The 17415-nt window shown below is 38.3% G+C and overlaps 1 protein-coding gene and 1 long non-coding RNA gene across 16 annotated transcripts in view; both read right to left on the reverse strand.

Moving 5' to 3' along the window:
- The window catches only part of VPS13B (vacuolar protein sorting 13 homolog B), a 444484-nt gene that overhangs the window by 38583 nt on the left and 388486 nt on the right, over positions 1–17415 (reverse strand). For all 15 annotated transcript variants that reach the window (XM_030480526.1, XM_030480557.1, XM_030480551.1 and 12 more), the window contains 2 exons: positions 16285–16634; positions 9478–9639 (listed from right to left, as the gene is read on the reverse strand). In XM_030480526.1, the coding sequence (XP_030336386.1) occupies positions 9478–9639; positions 16285–16634 (512 nt within the window). The remainder of the gene's footprint in view (positions 1–9477; positions 9640–16284; positions 16635–17415) is intronic.
- Positions 685–7089, reverse strand: LOC115605766. The gene is made up of 2 exons (XR_003990714.1): positions 3860–7089; positions 685–3746 (listed from the first exon to the last, which is right to left on the reverse strand). It is a non-coding gene; the product is annotated as an uncharacterized LOC115605766 (long non-coding RNA).

Raw genomic sequence — 17415 nt, forward strand, 5'->3', positions numbered from 1 at the left:
TTCAAGCTTGACTGCATGAGAAGAAATTTAACTGCATAATTATACTCCCTGTGTGATTTATTCCGGAAAAGGAGTGGCTTTTTTCCAGTTTAACTTAAATCACTTCCAGAGCAATACAGTCTTTCATCATTTGAAGAGCCTTTCATCCATTTACCCACCATACGCACTTACCTCTATCCCATGGAGATTCTTTAAGCCAGAGTAGTGAAAATTGGTACTGTTCCATGTAGGTCAATGAAGTTACATAAATTTACACCAGCTGAAGATCTGGCTATTTAGGTCTGTATAGATCTTTTGTGGCTGTGCAAACTTAAGGATGTGAGTTATATATAAGGGATCAAAGCAATAAGCATTCTGGGTAAAATTTATTCTTTGCAGAGGGCCAGCAGAGAGCCTAAGCATCACTTACGTCCTTTAAAACAGTTATATAAAGGCCTTGTGGGAATTCTCTCTTGAGGGTTGAATTTCACTCTGATTTTGGACATCTGTCATTAATTAATTTAAGTAATTGAGAACAGGATCAGGCCCAAAGTTTGATTATTTACACTAGCAAAAATTGAAACTTGTAAATATTATGTTCTTCCATGATTTGTTTCTAGAAAGAGATAGCACTGGCCATGAGTCTGGCCAGATGGACTTAGTGAAGGGCTGGATGTTGGGTTTTCTCATTGTTTTAAGAAACAACCGCAGCAACAACTTTCAAAGACATTACAACTCAGTAGCCTGTTTGCAATTTGTGGTATCCTCAGCACAAGTTACACACAGAACAATAACATCCATTCAGTGGGTGGCTTTTGAATTTGCAAGAGTGATGACTGTTGCATTTAGATTCAAATTAGTTTTATGCTGGAAGCACAAAGGCTAATATGTGCCAGTGTGAACATGGGCATGCATCTGGATGTGCACATGACTGGGCAGAGCTTTTATATTCAAGAATACACTGAGGGAAGCTGTGCACTAGGACACTCAAAGTCATAAACACGTCGCTTTGATTCTTAAGTATTAGTTACAGAAAAGGAAAAACGAAACAAAACAAAACAAAAAAGTCCAACTGCAGTGGCTGGAATCAGTTCAGTTTCTTACAGAGGCAGCTGGGAATAAATCTCATCGCATATGAAAACTAAGAGAAACAAGAAAACTGTTTACTTTGGAGAGACTGGTAGCTGGAAATGACAGCCAAATAATGAGAAAAGGTACTAAAGCTAGAAGGCACACAAAACATGGTGTGCCTCAAAGACAGATGTCATATAAATGCCATAATTGATGATTAGTAATTTTATGTAGCTCCAACATTAGGATGTCTCCCACCCTGTATAAACAGCTTTGCTCACGAGCCGAATGTTCCCAAGGAACACGCTGTCAGCTTTCCCTGAGCAGTCATTAGAACACAAATGTTGCCTTACTAATTTTCTTTGTAACATAATGATTAGTCTGCATTTAACTTCATGGTTCAGAAAGCGAAACAAAAAAGATATACACATACACACATTGGTAAATGTTACATACAAAGGGAACAGCCTTTGTAAGTTAAAGATATCCAATATATTTGTATTAATGACATAACAATGTAAGAGTTGGGTACTGCATAAGTTTACTTCTGAGCCAAGAAACTGCATTCCATGAAAATGCAAAGGGATCCCTGGGCAAATCAGTCATTTAAATGTGAGATTTCTGGAAAACATGCCTAGAAGTAATTAGCAAATGACACTAAGTGATACAGAGATATATGGCAGGAAATAAAAATTGAAGCAATTTTAGAAAATTAAGTAATCAGGTTTTAACATTATTTTAGCAGAAGATGTCGTAATAGATGGTGTTAGATACTCAACAAGGCAGAGCTCTAAAACTGACCAAATACTACAGATTCATAGTAATTGCCATGTAACTCCCTTTCATTTATCACACTTTAAGTAAATTCTAAGTATTTATTAGACACTCTGCTTAAAGAAAGTTCAACAAGTATAGCTAAGTATGGCACATATATTAGGAGAAAAGAGAAGTCATTGGATAAAGTTACAAAAAATACTCAATGGACTTCAAAAGCATTTAACAAATATAATCCAGTGATTAGTGGCAATTTATAGTTTAGAGAGAATTTAAAACAGACTATCTATTGTATATGTGAAAATAGGCACTTGTCTGTGTAACCATTTGATTTCTGTATTTTCTGATAGGAAAATGGATCAGCAGATAACAGAGTTTGTTGTTTTGACTAGATTTTGAGGGGTCTGGATTTGTAAATCTGAGCCATTATAGATTTCTGTTTCAAGAAGGAAAGAAATTACCTTTGGGGAGGCAGACTAAGATGAAGCTGCTCCTATTGGAGCAAATATCTAGAAAAGCTGTATTCTTTATAACGTCTCTTCACAGAATGTTTCTATGCACTCCTCAAAATTTACTTAGGTTTTCAGCTAGATGTGTGAGCGAAGGATACGATCTGAGTAAATAAGGCTAAGTGTCATATGACAAGGCATGAAGACTAAAATGAGGGATTAAAAATGAGACTAAGAAGGGAGTCTGTCCAGAAAACGCAGCATTTTCCAGCTGTGTAAGTAATTTAAAGCTTGTGGCCTCAAAATGCTTAGTGATACAAATTTGATTTCTACTTTGCTTGTAGATCCACCAAGAAACCAACTTGGTTTCACTATAGTTAGATTACATCTGTCTTCTAAGTGAAACTAGAAAATGCTTTTGAAGAAGAATAAGGGGCATTGCTCTCAACTCTGAGAGACTGTGAGGAATCAAGTGAGGACCTGGTTAATGGTGTGGAAGCAGCTGTTTTTTCTAAAAGATACAAGACAGTAAAATAAAAGCCGTGATGATGCAGAAACATGGAAGAAATGGAGACCTGGAAGCGGGAGGTGAATTCTAAGACTTGAAGCTAAAGCAAGTTGTAATTGAAAAATTAAAGGAGAAGGAGTATTTGGGAAAACAGTGATTGAAATGTTCATTCTGCACATTGTCAGCTGCAACGGCCACCAATTCAGTTTGAATTTCAGTTTGGCTTCATTTTCTCATGGGACCTGGGAGATCTGACCAGTTCTACATCACTGGCCCTTGTAAGACGGAAGGCCAGTACAGAGCATGGGAGAAAGCAATTTCTGTCACCCCATGCTGGCTAGCAGCAAAAAAGGTCACACTTGGTAGATAAACCCTGAGCCTCGGCGGGTCCTGGAGGTGTTGTGAGCCTCAACACAACCTGCAAAGCAGACCTGAATCTCATGGTATGGCCTAGCTCTACACATTGTGGAAAAGAGCTTTTTGGTTAAAGAACAGTAGCCAAATTATAAGGGTTCATGTGATTCATGGATAATACCAATCCTTATCTGCCCCAAATAGTATCTAGAAAGTCAATTACATATAACATAGTATAACCATTGATTTCGGATGCAGGACTCCAAATGAAAGCAACAATACATTTTTTACTACTTGAAAAGTGTAAAACAGCATAAAACAACTTTTTTTGGTTTTTTGTTTCTTTTTTTTTTCCCCTGATGTTGTTCTGTAAATGACCTGTGGAGGATTATATAAAGTACAAAAAGTTGTGCAGAGAATTTGTAAGATCTCTAAACAATAAGATAGGAAAATATCACAATATAAAAGTCACAGTTTCTAAGTTTGAACCCACAGAGTACTGTATATCATCTTATACTTTATATAACCCAATACCTGAAAGAATGGCAACTTTGAAATAAATAACATTGAATTATGATCCTGCTGGACATGCAACATAAATGAAAATTTGGCTTCAGTCTTTTTTTTGTAGGAGGAGGAGATTCTTACAGCTATTTCCAAATCTACATCTGCCTTTAAAAATTATGTTTATAAAATTCTAGAAGAAGTTGTGCTATACAGGCACACTATTTAAAATAAGAGAAAAACAACTTTAAATGGGTTCCAGTGAAGGTATTACTAATATACTAACCACTACTAATATCTACTCAAGAATTTATAAGTGTACATTCAGAAGAACAGAAAGGCAAATGAAAAGAGATATTCTCCCCCAAATTCTATGTAAGTAGCAATAAAGTGGCACAGAGCTGTTCAGGCATATTTACCTACTTTGATAAGAAATAAAACTATATTGTTTATAACCAGTAATTTGGCCACATTCTCACTAAAGTTATTGCCCAAATCAACATAGGAACTGATTTTTACCCACTACACTTGCTGCTTCAAGTCAACGATGGTGAAAAGTGAAAATGGGCTGTTATCATAAAGCTGGAGGAAGGCTCTGGAGAAAGGTTTGGGAGCTCCTATTTTAAACGCGGACTTCTATGCAACATTATGTTTTGCACAGGAAGTAAAATAATGAATTTAGATCCATTATTCTTTGCTTTTTCAGAGGACTGCTGAGTGTAGGGAAAATAACTAGTAATAACTAGCATGTTATAGAAGATTTTTGCTCTTTATTCACAAGCAAACAATCGCTGCAGGATATGTTCAGGGGACACCCATGTGAATAGCTGGTTTTAACATTTGCTGTGACCCCCAGTGGGACTCTCTGACTGCCTACTGTCTTGCAAGACAAAATTCCTTAACTCTGAGTAAATTGCTAAGAAGGTCCGATCTCTTCTAACTTCAGAGTTTCACCCTATGTATCATATGCTCCAGTTCTAAAAAGCACAGCTGTCTTGGAGACAAACATGACTTTTGACATAACTGGGGCCCATCCCACAAAGCAACTTGAAGATCAAGATAAGGAGTGCAGACTGGATCCAATAATAACGTAGGAGCCAGTGTTGTCTGTAAGGCACAGGAGTGATGTAGCTTCTCTTCTCTTTTAATGATATCTAACAGACCTCTAACTTTCATTAAAATCTGCAAAAGGAACTCACAAGGTCTGGCAACTTTTGCTAGAATTGCTTAAAGCCTTAAATATCACCAGTTTTGGACTTACCCCAATTCTGAAAGGGACTATATAGTTGGGGGTGTCTTATCCCTAAGGAAGGACAAAACCTCATGAAATCTGAGGAAAATGTGGGGGATGGAGCAGAGTAGAAAAGTGAGCATTGGACCTCAGACTTATTACTGAAATATTAGCCAAACTAGCGAGACCTGCAGGAATCAGAGTGAAAGTTAAAAGGGAAAGGTTAGGTTCCCTGAAATGTAGAATATCCGGGCTGTGAAAAAATGAAGGAAGGAAGGAGCTTTAAGTTAAGCCAAACAGTTGGAGGGACACCATCAATAGCTGATAAATCCAAATCCTTGGTGTGCTATAGCTGATTTTGTAACATGAAAAAGTTTAACAATTTTTAATTACAGCCTATTGTAGCTTAATATTAAAATTAATTCTAAATGTAAATAAAGCATTATATAACTATGTGCTACTACAAAAATAACTTTAGGTATATATATTTATGTTAAATAATTCAAATGGGCAATTACAGCATCTCTCACTATGCTTAATTAGCAAAAGAAAAATGGAGAATTTTCTTGATGTGAATGTAAAAGAAATACAATCCTTTAAAAACTATTTATTTTCATTTAACTGAACTGCCTTGCCATACTAAAAAAACATTTTGCAGAGGTTAAATAAAGTATTTCATGGCAACCGCTGCTTCTTAGTGCCTGTGTAACAAGAAACATGAGCCAGCTGAAGTTGTGCAAGTTGGTTTTCTTTCCCAGTAAGAGAATGTGGTATCTAAGACCTTGTCCTAACTCATTTTATCCCCAAGAGTAAGTCAAGTAAGTCAAGTATGAACTAATGCCTGGAGGGAAGTCCCTGACTCCAGAAGTATGGATTATTTCACATTTATCTTACAATCTGCTCTCAGAGTTCTTAAAATTCACTAACTTGGCAAGTCAGGAATTATCATGAGAAATGAAATAATTTCATAGCTATGAAGTCATCTAGCATTCCATGAATATGACACTCAGAGGGTTTGTCCATGCTTGGGCATTATTCTGACCTTTGGATAACAAGCTGTTAGATAGTTTTGCATGGAAACAATTAGAAAAGTGCCATAGCATAATAGGGACAACCTGATGTCTTAATTGAGTCTTTGTTTTCATTTCAAGGATTTGTATTAATCACTGAAAAAATTTACATGACAATAATACTTAAACTTATTTCGTATGATCTAAAATGACAAAGGATTGTGCTGTTTAGACTGTTTAGATGAACTGCCATTCAGAAGCATGCTAAATTTAGTGATTCATATTTAGCATTAACCAAATGAACAAAGCTTACAGACGGATGCCAAGATTCCCTGACCTTTGTAAAGAAAATTTGCTTCTATCTCAACAGTGTGTGGAAAGCCTTATATTTTTCAGTGAAATTACCTCAGTGCTATTTTTTAGTCTCTATATTTCCCATCAAGAGATGGCTGTTGAAAAACATTTAAAGAGCAGAAATATTCTTGAAATTATTCCAAAGGCTGGGACAGGGGAGATATAGCCCCTCTAATAGAAGAGCCTGCTGGCCAACAATGTGGTTGAGCCAGGAGGAGTGAGCTGTTAGATTCGCCATCTCCTGGGACATGGGAATCCAACATGACACTCCTGACTGTTTATGAGCCCAGTTGTTCCTTGAATCTGAATCTGATGAGAGCAAAACAGAACAGGGAAACCCTTTGACATCACCAACTTTTAGTTGAAGAATGAATATCTGAAAAATGAATCTTAAATTCCTAGTGTCACCTCACCCACTCCCTCATGTATGATTTGGTTTAATGCTGGACTTCTCCACCTTTCATCCTGCACTTTTATTTTTCATTTAATAAGAGACTTACATAGCAGCCATGGAAACAATATTTTGCACTGCTCAAGTCTGTGACTGAAAGGGCAAGCTAAAGATCAATGTTTAAAGTTCTGCAGGTGTTCGATGGCTAATGCCATATGTTGTGCTGGTGGTCTTTGGCAGCTCAGCTGGAACTGATAGGAAGTATCAGTAACAAGCTGCAATTTTAACTCTTCTACTTTTCACTCTGCTGAAGATAACCTTCATTTTCAAAACTTTAGAGTTTGCACCATTATCAGAAATACACCATTATTAGAAATACACCATAATCAGAACTATACCATTAGTAGAACTATATAGAATGATGGTCAAAAATAGGATTCTCCCAACTGAATAATTTTATATAAGTAACCAGAAAATAGATAAGAAAAATTGTTATGAGGAAAGCCTTACTTGGTTCTGGTTTTATCTATAATTGCTTTAAAGATTTCCTTCTTTTTCCATGTGTTTATGAAAAGGTTTAAATGATTTTTTTGGGTGATTGCTACAAAAGCAAGTGGTAATTGGTTATGAAATATAGGCCACATTTAGCTAGCTTTCTGTAAGTGTGCTGGTTATTTCTCCCTCACACAACCAGAGGGAATTGCATCATAACCCAAGTATGAGTACTGTCACCTGATGAGTAGGGATCCTGTGTCGCACTCTGACACTTGCCCTGTTGCAGAAAGCACAATCACCCATTTAGCGTGCTCGCCCATGGGCTGAGACATCACAGGCATTTTGTTTGCATGAGAAAACACATGTCCTTTTCGAAAATGTGACAAAGGACATGCAGTACTCCAGTGTCTCTAAGACTCCAAAGGTCCCTCCTCTGTGCACTACGACACCAGCGCACACCATTTGTAACAACTCTATCCCTGGGGTGAGATGGTCCTTTATTAGGCTGCTTCCTCTTAGGCCTTGACTTCAGTGTCAACTGCAACTGTTTAGTCTGGCTGAATTTGCTTTGCACAGATTACTGCACTTATGTAAAATTCAGTAGTTTTGCATATCACCAACTGACATATGAATGAAAAACACAGTAAGTTTGCCATCTCTGCTTCCCAATGAAATTTGAAACTTGTCAGCAGGGAAAGTGGGCACAGCTCCTGTTTAGAATTACCAGCCAAATTTCACCTTCTTTCTCACATGCTAAGGCTGGTATTTTCCAGGGCCCTGGAGGAGTTAGGAACTCCCATCCACTACACTTCTCTCATGATCTGTAGAAGTTTCAGTAACACTGCAGTGCAGGACTACTGCTCATCAAGTAGGGTGGCATAGGTCTCTAGTCTCCCACTCAGCAGGAGATGGGTATATACTAAAAAGAGAGAAGAAGCTACAGGTTGGGCGGAGAAGAGATTCAGAGCAGCCCTGAGGAGAAGGACTTGGGGGTGTTGGTTGATGAGAAACTTAACATGAGCCAGCAGCCCAGAAAGCCAACCATATCCTGGGCTGCATCAAAAGAAGCGTGACCAGCAGGTCAAAGGAGGTGATCCTGCCCCTCTACTCTGCTCTCATGAAACCTCACTTGGAGTACTGTGTACAGTTCTGGAGTCCTCAACACAAAAAAGACATGGAGCTGTTGGAGCAAGTCCAGAGGAGGGCTACGAGGGTGATAAGGGGGCTCCAGCACCTTCTGTATGAAGACAGGCTGAGAAAGTTGGGGCTGCTCAGGCTGGAGAAGAGAAGGCTGCATGGAGACCTCATAGCAGCCTTCCAGTATCTGAAGGGGGTCTATAAGAATGCTGGGGAGGGACTCTTCCTTAGAGACTGTAGTAGCAGGACAAGGGGAAATGGCTTCAAACTTAAACAGGGGAAGTTTAGATTAGATATAAGGAAGAAGTTCTTTACAGTGAGGGTGGTGAAGCACTGGAATGGGTTGCCCAAGGAAGTTGTGAATGCTCCATCCCTGGCGGTGTTCAAGGCCAGGTTGGACAGAGCCTTGGGCAACATGGTTTAGTGCAAGGTGTCCCTGCCCATGGCATGGGGGTTGGAACTAGATGATCTTGAGGTCCTTTCTGACCCTAAATATTTTATGATTCTATGATTCTAAGAAATGGCTTTGCTGTCTCATAAATGTTTATTTTTAGATTTAAATTCTTGCCCTGCCTTGAATAAAGATGAAAAGTCCATTTTTTACCACCACTCAAGAAAACCAACAACATGGTTTCATTGAAATATTTCCTGATGATGATTTTAAAATATTTTATTTCGGTTTCAGTGTTTATCCTTAAAAAAAACCCCCCAAGAAACAGAAATGGCATTATTTAAACTTTGTAAGTGGGGTGTTTCTGACAATTTAAAATCTCTTCTAATGCAAGCACATGCTGAGTTGAGAGATTTGTCCAGTTTGACCCTGTTCTGCAAACAAATTCAGTGAACAGATGCTTCTGGTAAAAACAATTCATTAAAAAAATTCCCCAAACCTCTAATGTACATCACAGAAAACAGACACTGATCATTTAGTTATAAAAACCTGGCAAGCGATCTTCCTTTGCTTTTTTTCAGAAGCTTCAGTTTCCACAACCGCTCAGTTTTACAAAAAGCGGTCGTGCACATCCAGTTCTACCCTTGACTAACTTCTAAACACTTCTGGCTTTCCTCACTCTTTGTTTACCTTTTCTCTCTGATGCAGCCCCAGCGCTTGACTCCCGAAGGAACTGGAGCTTTAGAGATAGTCGAGACCATAGAGAAAGCCATAAAGCCACCAGCCAGCTTTAGCAATTGCTGCATTCAGAGGGCTGTTTCTGACATACCTGCGGGGACTTGTGAGAGCGCCAGCTGTACTGGTGACTGTGGAGACTAGCCAGCAAAATATTTTCATCAGTATCCACCTGGCCAAACCGCAGTGTCTCTTGTGTGTCATTACAGATCACAAAATGGCTGAAGACCAACTCCTCTGCCTCAGGGCATTGGTTCTGAAAGGAAAGGGATATGAAAGCCAGTAAGCATCAGATTAATTGCAAGACATTTGGCAGCTGTCTGCCCAGTGGTGACTGTTACAACACAGAAATGCTTCAAGATCTCTTGCCATTAGCTTTGGTCTCTTAGCACTCTATTCTCTGCAAAAAAAAAAAAAAAAAAAAGGCAGAAAGGTGTTTGGGTTGACAAAATATATGCCAAGACTTAACATATTTTACCTTATGTTTCTGTAATGCTTCAAGATTTAAAACTACAATAAAAACCTGATTTCCTAACTTATGTAAAAGACTTCAACAACATTAAATTCAGCAGGAAACGACAGATCACATAGGGCAGATGGGGCACTGCTAGCTGAACAGCATGAAGAGATTTCTCCATGCTGACAACTGATCTCTCAGGCCAATGGGCTGCACTTCCTCTTCCCCAGCTGCTGCTTCTACTTTGAGATGTTGCGGTGGGTCAGCAGCAGAAGACACTCCCTCTCCTGATAGCACAACACTTTAAAAAAGGGAAAAAGAAAACACAGGAGACACAGGGAGAGTACTTTTCACACCTTCATGGGCTAGTCTGAAAATGCACCACGCAATTTGACAGTCTAACAGGAAAACCCCAAAACTATCACAGGTTTTAAAGTATTTTAGATTTTACAATACTTTTTCTCCTGCTTGCAACATCCTTCCATCCCTCTCTTTCTGTTTCTCATCTGGCTGCTTGTCACTCTGTTGACACAATGAGACTATATGATAGTCATAAAAACTACCAGAGCTACAGGTCTTCCACCTCTGAAGGCATGAACAATAATCCCCTATACAGGAGAGGTCAAAGTGTGACTGACGATTTGATTTGGAGATCATCTCTCATATATTTCTGTCCTAGTCATTACTGGGCTGGCACCTTCCACTTACAAGCAACTATCTAGCAACCATACAAATTACTCCAAGAAAGCAACATTTGGATAGTCTTTATGCAATTTAATGGGTATAACACAAAAAATTCATAATCTTGTGCTTTTTGTTACCTCTTTTTGACCCATCTTTCCTAGCACACACTTTTGACAATGCTTTATTGTTGGTTGGTTCCCTTCTCTCCACAATACAGCCCAGCTGCTCTTTTCTCATCCTTTCTTCCCATGACGTTTTCTCCAACTTATGGGCCCTCCATGGTCTTTGAGAGCTGATTCTGTTTCCTTCCTTGCTCTCTCAGTGGACATTTTAAACAGACATAATGAAGCTAGCACCTCCTCTGTCTATGATCATACGGGTCTCTAGTTCTTTGACACCAATGTGCCTGGAAGCCTGCAGAAATTCAGAGATCAAACAAGAGAGAGAAAAATATTTCCTCATAGATCCCTATGGATCGTTAGCTCTCCATAAAAAACAGTTTGGCACATTGCTTGTAGCACACTGCTGGGTGATACACGTGGAAGAGATTTTCTGAAAAGTGAAGCGTGTAAGGTAGGTCCAATTTAGCTTGAATGCACATTCACAACTGTTACTAACTTCAGAAGAACCTAGGGTGCACATCTACAGGCAGGTTGCAATTCCTTTTGTGACTGAATGTCAGAATGGTTGGCTGGGAGCGTTTGTGCAAAAAATTATTCACCCTAGCAGTATTTAAGCATAAGAATATTTACATTAAAGCTTCTCTTCAAATCTCATGAATTTTTCTGCAAAAGATCTTCTGTGAAACAAGACTCAGGCGAGCATAACCAAAATCTCACTTTTTCAAAGCAGCAAAACTCATCACAGATCAATACGTCTGTATCACATTCAGTAGCAGATCTGGGTATGCTAAACGCTGACATTTACAGTGCCACTTCAGAGCGTAGAATTTATTTTGGCATTTTCTAGTGGCAGATCTATGACTTTCTACTGTCAAGCTGCCATACCCACATACCCACAGGTCTACCACATATATATATATTTTACTGTTACAGCTTTGCAAAATGTTCTTTTTAAAAGGGAGGATTTAGTATCCACAGAGCTCAGCATGTTGTTATAGTCAAACCTATTTATAATCCCAGTGGAATTGAAGAAATTGTTGGGTTTTTTTTTTTTTTTTTGTTTTGTGGGGGGTTTTTTTGTTGTGGGGTTTTGGTTGTTGTTTGTTTGTTTTTTGTTTTTGTTTTTTGTTTTGTTTTGGTTTGTTTTTTGTTTTGGTTTTGGGTTGTGGTTTTTTTTTTCACTCCAATACATTTTCTTGCTGATTACACAGAGACTGGAAGAACAATATCAGAAGATTATCAACTTCCTTGTTTTTACCTAACTAACCTAGTTTCAAGTAAGTTAACACAAACTGTAGGTTTGTGCATTTTCCAGATGGAGAAGAGAATCTAGCAAGTTTTTGGCATGTATAGAACTCCTAAATTGTACTAGGGGAATGTTATTCCCTCAGGAATTATAAACAGACTTGCACACATTTTGGTGCTTATAAATGACTGCCATTAATCATTAGTCTTAAATGCTAGATTTGCTACTAGAATCTACTGCTTTTAACAGCAACACTTCTCAAAGTAAAGCAAAAGAGGTATTTTAAGCTCAAATGATAACAGTTCTGATGTTTTTAATCAAAGAAACACCAACACAAGAGGGACATGGACCTGCTTCAAGTTTGTCCAGAGGAGGCCACGAAGATCATCAGAGGGCTGAAGCATCTCTCTGAAGACAGGCTGAGGGAGCTGGGCTTGTTCGGCCTGGAGAAAAGGCTTAGGGGAGACCTTACAGCAACCTACCAATACTTAAAGGGGACCTACAAGATATCTGGAGAGGGACTTTTTACAATGGCATGTAGTGACAGGACACGGGGGAATGGCTTTAAACTGACAGAGGGTAAATTTAGATTAGACATTAGAAGAAATTCTTTACTATGAGGGTGGTGAGACACTGGAACAAGTTGCCCAAAGAAGCTGTGGATGCCCCATCCCTGTTCAAGGCCAGGTTGAACAGGGCTTTGAGCAACCTGGTCTATGAAAGGTGTCCCTGTCCATGGCAGGAGGGGTTGGAAGAAGATGATCTTTAAGGTCCCTTCCAACCCAAACCATTCTGTGATATGATTCTATGAATAAGGCATTGCTCCATGCTGCCAGGCTTAAGAGAGAGCTACTGATGCCTCAAGTCTTGATAATAACAGCTGACTAAAGGATCATCAAGAAAGCCTGGGGATACTTTAGCTCAGTATGGCAACTACACACTGTACTGGCAGGGTTCTAGGCAACTTCTCTTCTTCTTGCAGTAAATGCCGGTGATTTGTGCCAGACAGAGTACCTCCCATGCTTCTTGGTGCCTGAGGAGCTGCAGTAGCTCCCTGCACCCACCACAGGTAATTGGATCTCAAATTTGCTGCTAAAGTCTAACAGTAGAAGCTTCTAGGGTAAGCAGAAAGAGACCAAAAAGGAAAATAAATTAAAAAAAAAAAAATCCAAACAAAACCAAACCAGCAAAGGATGGAGTGAGGAAATTTTGATTGATAAAACAGAGTGCAGAGAAATTAGATGTAATAAAAACAAACAGAACTGGGCCATTTGTGTGGCAAAGATTGTGAAGGGCTGAAGGATGACTCCAGAAGCTGAAAACACCTAAGTGTGGATTAGGAAAAACGATTCTCTCTGAATTAAAACAGCAAATCCAAAGAATCAGCAATAGATCAACAGCCTGAATCAGATACAGATTAGGGTCAGTTCCTGGGGGACAATTTCCTGCCCCTCTTTAGATAATTTTTCATCTGTTCTTTTCTCTCTGAGAGGCCTGGAAAGCGTCTCTCCTTTATTGGGCTTTCAAATATTTTGTGAATTCTATTCTGAGAGGGGGAAAAACATCCCACGTAATACTAGTCACCAGGCTTTCCCTGTCTCAGGACTTTCTGCTCACATCTCAACTCACAGCTATTTCAAAGCTTTTCTGGATCTGGAAAAAACTCACCACCATAAAGCCTAGGCCCCTTTATATGCACAAAGTTATTTTCTGTGTGCTTCACAGGCTACCGAAGACCTGTGCAAGCCTTTTCTCTCTCTCAAACACATACACACCCTCTCTCTAGCACCTAGTAATGTTTTTTGAATCGAAAGTTTTTAGCAATTTCTCATCTCCCTCAAAGCTCCTCTGAGAGAAAAGAATATTTTCCTTCTGATTGTTTAAACTTCATTCTTACGGCAGTATCCTGACATTCTCTGCTAGGAAGTCAAACTGAAGCTACATGCAAATTTTCTGTACCTTTTTCCTTTGTTCTCTGTGCTTATGGTAAAAAGATGGGGAAACTTCTGTGTCCACAGATGTCATTTTGACTGATCTCAGCTCATTAAGGAAACTTATGCAACTGCCAACAGAAAGGTTAAGCACCACACAGATCTCAAGGAAAAGAAGTTCTAATGGTTTAGAACAGGTTTAAAACAGGAGCTTTTATAACTTGAGGGGCTTAGGAAAACATTTGCCATGAAAGACCACAAAGGAATACCCTTTTTTCCCCAGGAATACTCACTTAGAACTGTTCTTGCGGAGCTGTTTTCTCACCTGACCCTTTGTATCTAGATATCACAGAGCACTAACGCTATAAAATAATTCATGAAGGCTTAAATGACCAAATGAATGGGAAAAAACAACACACCCCCATGTATATTCACAGGAGACATGCATTTTCTGTCTCACTTGCCTGCCCAGTTATTTGATTATTGAAACCATTACTTTAGCTTTGCATTTAGATGTACATGAGCCTGTTTCTGTTTGTATTTAAACAAGGATTTCAGATTAGACAGTGAAATATGTCAAAAGGGGAAACTGTCTCTAAAAAGTGCTAATCCTCTCAGATTTTCAGCATGTGACTTAGAAGTATAAAGCAAGTTGTATGCCTGGTGTATTTTAGGCTTAATCTACTTTCAAAATGTTCATCATTACTTAAACCACAACAAAAAAATCAGTCCATATCAAAGAAACAAAGACAATGACAAAAGCTTCTGGTAATCCTGAACTTTTGGCCTAAAGGTGCAGGGTCAAATTGTTTCATGCTTCATCTGTCTGTCCACTGAGTACAACATCACTTGTTTCAGATATTAATCCAGTAAAAAATATGTGGAGAATAAATTAACCTTTCCTGCATATTAAATTCATGCTTCTAGTTGGCAGCATTTATATTGTACTTTGTGTGAATGGCAAACATCAAATAATGCTTATCATTGGGAAATTCATTCCCTCCTGGTGCAGCGCGTGCCACTCCCTGGATCTGGAGGTAAAGCCACATACAAAACATCTTGGTAACAATTAATTTAATAAGCCATTTTGAACTCACTTGTGTGTTAACTGTTCCCTAATTTCAAAGTGATGCAAGTTTTTAATCTTGAATACTCAGTGCTAGATACCCACCACATCAGAACATGGTGGCAAGTACCCTTGACATGAGAGGAAACGAGAAAATTACAGCAACAATTACAGAAGTATATCCTCCTGTGGCTCATGTTAACATTGCCAAATCCATGTATAAATCAGTACCAACTATTCATAGAATGTACCTGTCAGCAATATACTATGCGACATATGGCTCTACTTAATCAAATATACAATACCATTTTTTCAATTCAGAATATTCCTTCAAGGCACAGAGTAGTCAGTCAGTCATTCACACTGTGATGTGGTTTAAAACATTTAAATATTTATGCACCATATTTTATTTATATGTATAGCTATGTCTGAGAGGTCTTTTTTTTTTTTCCATCCTAAGAGGAAACTGACCTTTCTGAAGGCCATTTTGCAGTAGTTGCCACACATGTCTTAGATGAGGGACTAGTACTAAGTCAGAAATATTTTGGGTTTAAACAGCCTATCAACATCTCTCTTATACTCTCTATGTTTGTTTTTTATTAAAGGCATTGTTCAAAATATGACAAAAACCAGAAATTGGAGCTACAAAGATTTTTTTTCACATTGATATTTGAGCCAGCTGTAAAGATTTAAATCACACTAGATCTTGTTTTATGAATGTCCTTTTGCAAGAAGAAAACCATGGAATGCCCTTAAAAAAGAATTTTTTTATATAAAACAGATGTTCTATCCTTTTTGGGGGGCTTTGTTATTGTAGTGCCATGATAGGTAATTAATTCCCAGGCTCCACATAGGTCTTCAGGCAGATGAAGAGAATGATTTGATTTCAAGGCTATAGTGGAATAAGGGAATTACCGGCCTTCGTGGGGTCATTGAAGAAGTAAGGTTCCTTACGCTGGGACTGGCTTCAGACATTAATGCTGCTTGCACAGAATGTAATGTGAAACTAGTGCTGAACTTCAATAAGGATAGAAGTAGTAGCTGGAAACAATATGCTCTACCACTTAGACTGAGCTGTGCTTACATACCATGCATCATTCACCTTTTCATAGCGGAACATTATGCATTTCAAGACCAAGATCCTGATTATTTTGATATAAATCCATGTAGTTTCACTAAAACTCAAGCAGTTCTGGCTACACTTACCTTTACATATAGCATTCATTGTCTCCTAATTTTCATTTCTACCACTGAATTAATGTTTATTAGCAAAAAGCACTTTTAAATTAAAGCTTTTACACTTTGGAATAATTTTAATGAATGCAGTTGGTCTTCTAATTTGATCTGAAATTAATCGCAGTAGCTGCATTTGTTCTCATTATTGTTTTTGCCTACCTGCTGCCAAGCTTGAATTGCTGTATTTAGAGAATGAAGTGCATATTGGCCAAAGTTGATGAAAATGGGGTCCACCATTATTGTGCAGTCCAATAGCCTTCCTACTGTGCTGCTGGAAATAGCAATCTGCCCCCAGATTTTGAAAGGTTTCACAACACTCTGCATAGTCACGTTTCGGCACTCCAAAAGTTTACAGTTGGCTTGAGTTGAAAACTGGATCTCCTGGAACATTGACTCATCGCTCCACTGACGAAGATATACATGAGGCTCATCAAAGGAAATTATCATGTATTCTAGTTCAGACGGCATGTTCTTATCAGATGAAAATGGTTGAAGAAACTTTGGTGGTGCTGAAAAGTAAATGAACAAAAAAGACTAGAGCATCACCATTGCCACATTCTGTATCATTTTGTAAATTGTGTTTTAACTGCTTGTACATATGATGAAAAGAAGTAAAATTCGTAAGAGTCAACATTTCTGAAATCTGAAATTAATCCTGTTCACACTGTTTATTGGATGTAAAATAGAACTGTAACTAATAGCAGTTGCAAACAAAAAGAATTTGCAAACCAAAATCTTTTCACCATAAATAGACTAGCCACCTAAACTGCTTTATCAGCACACTGCACAATACTTCAGATTGCCACCTATTTGAAGCAGAGACCATATTTCTGTGAGAATTTTTGCTGTAACAGATATATATGATAGCACATTTTGAATACAGTAAAAATTAGCAATATAATATTTGCTGACATATGACTGCAGGCTAACAGGCCTCAAAATGAAAATGGTCTTTGCTGCAGTTACAGAGTTTAAGACCAGAAACCCACTGAGATGCCACGTATTACCCCATAATATTAGAAATGAAACAAAACAATATCCTGAGACTAAAGTATGAGAAATATATAATAAAACCCGATTTTATCATGTTTGTTGAAGTCTCAGTCCTGCACAGTGATGAGCACTGTGGCAGCAGATACTGCGAGGCACATATATCACTTGTATAGCATTAAGCATACAAGTATTCCTATTGATGTTATTATTTATGTTGCTAGAACTACTCACATGCTTAAAATCAGCATATGCTCAAGTGCTCTACTGATTTGGAACCAAAACACTCATCACTTTCCA

The sequence above is a fragment of the Strigops habroptila genome, chromosome 1, assembly GCF_004027225.2.
Source record: "Strigops habroptila isolate Jane chromosome 1, bStrHab1.2.pri, whole genome shotgun sequence".
Lineage (NCBI taxonomy): Eukaryota > Metazoa > Chordata > Aves > Psittaciformes > Psittacidae > Strigops > Strigops habroptila.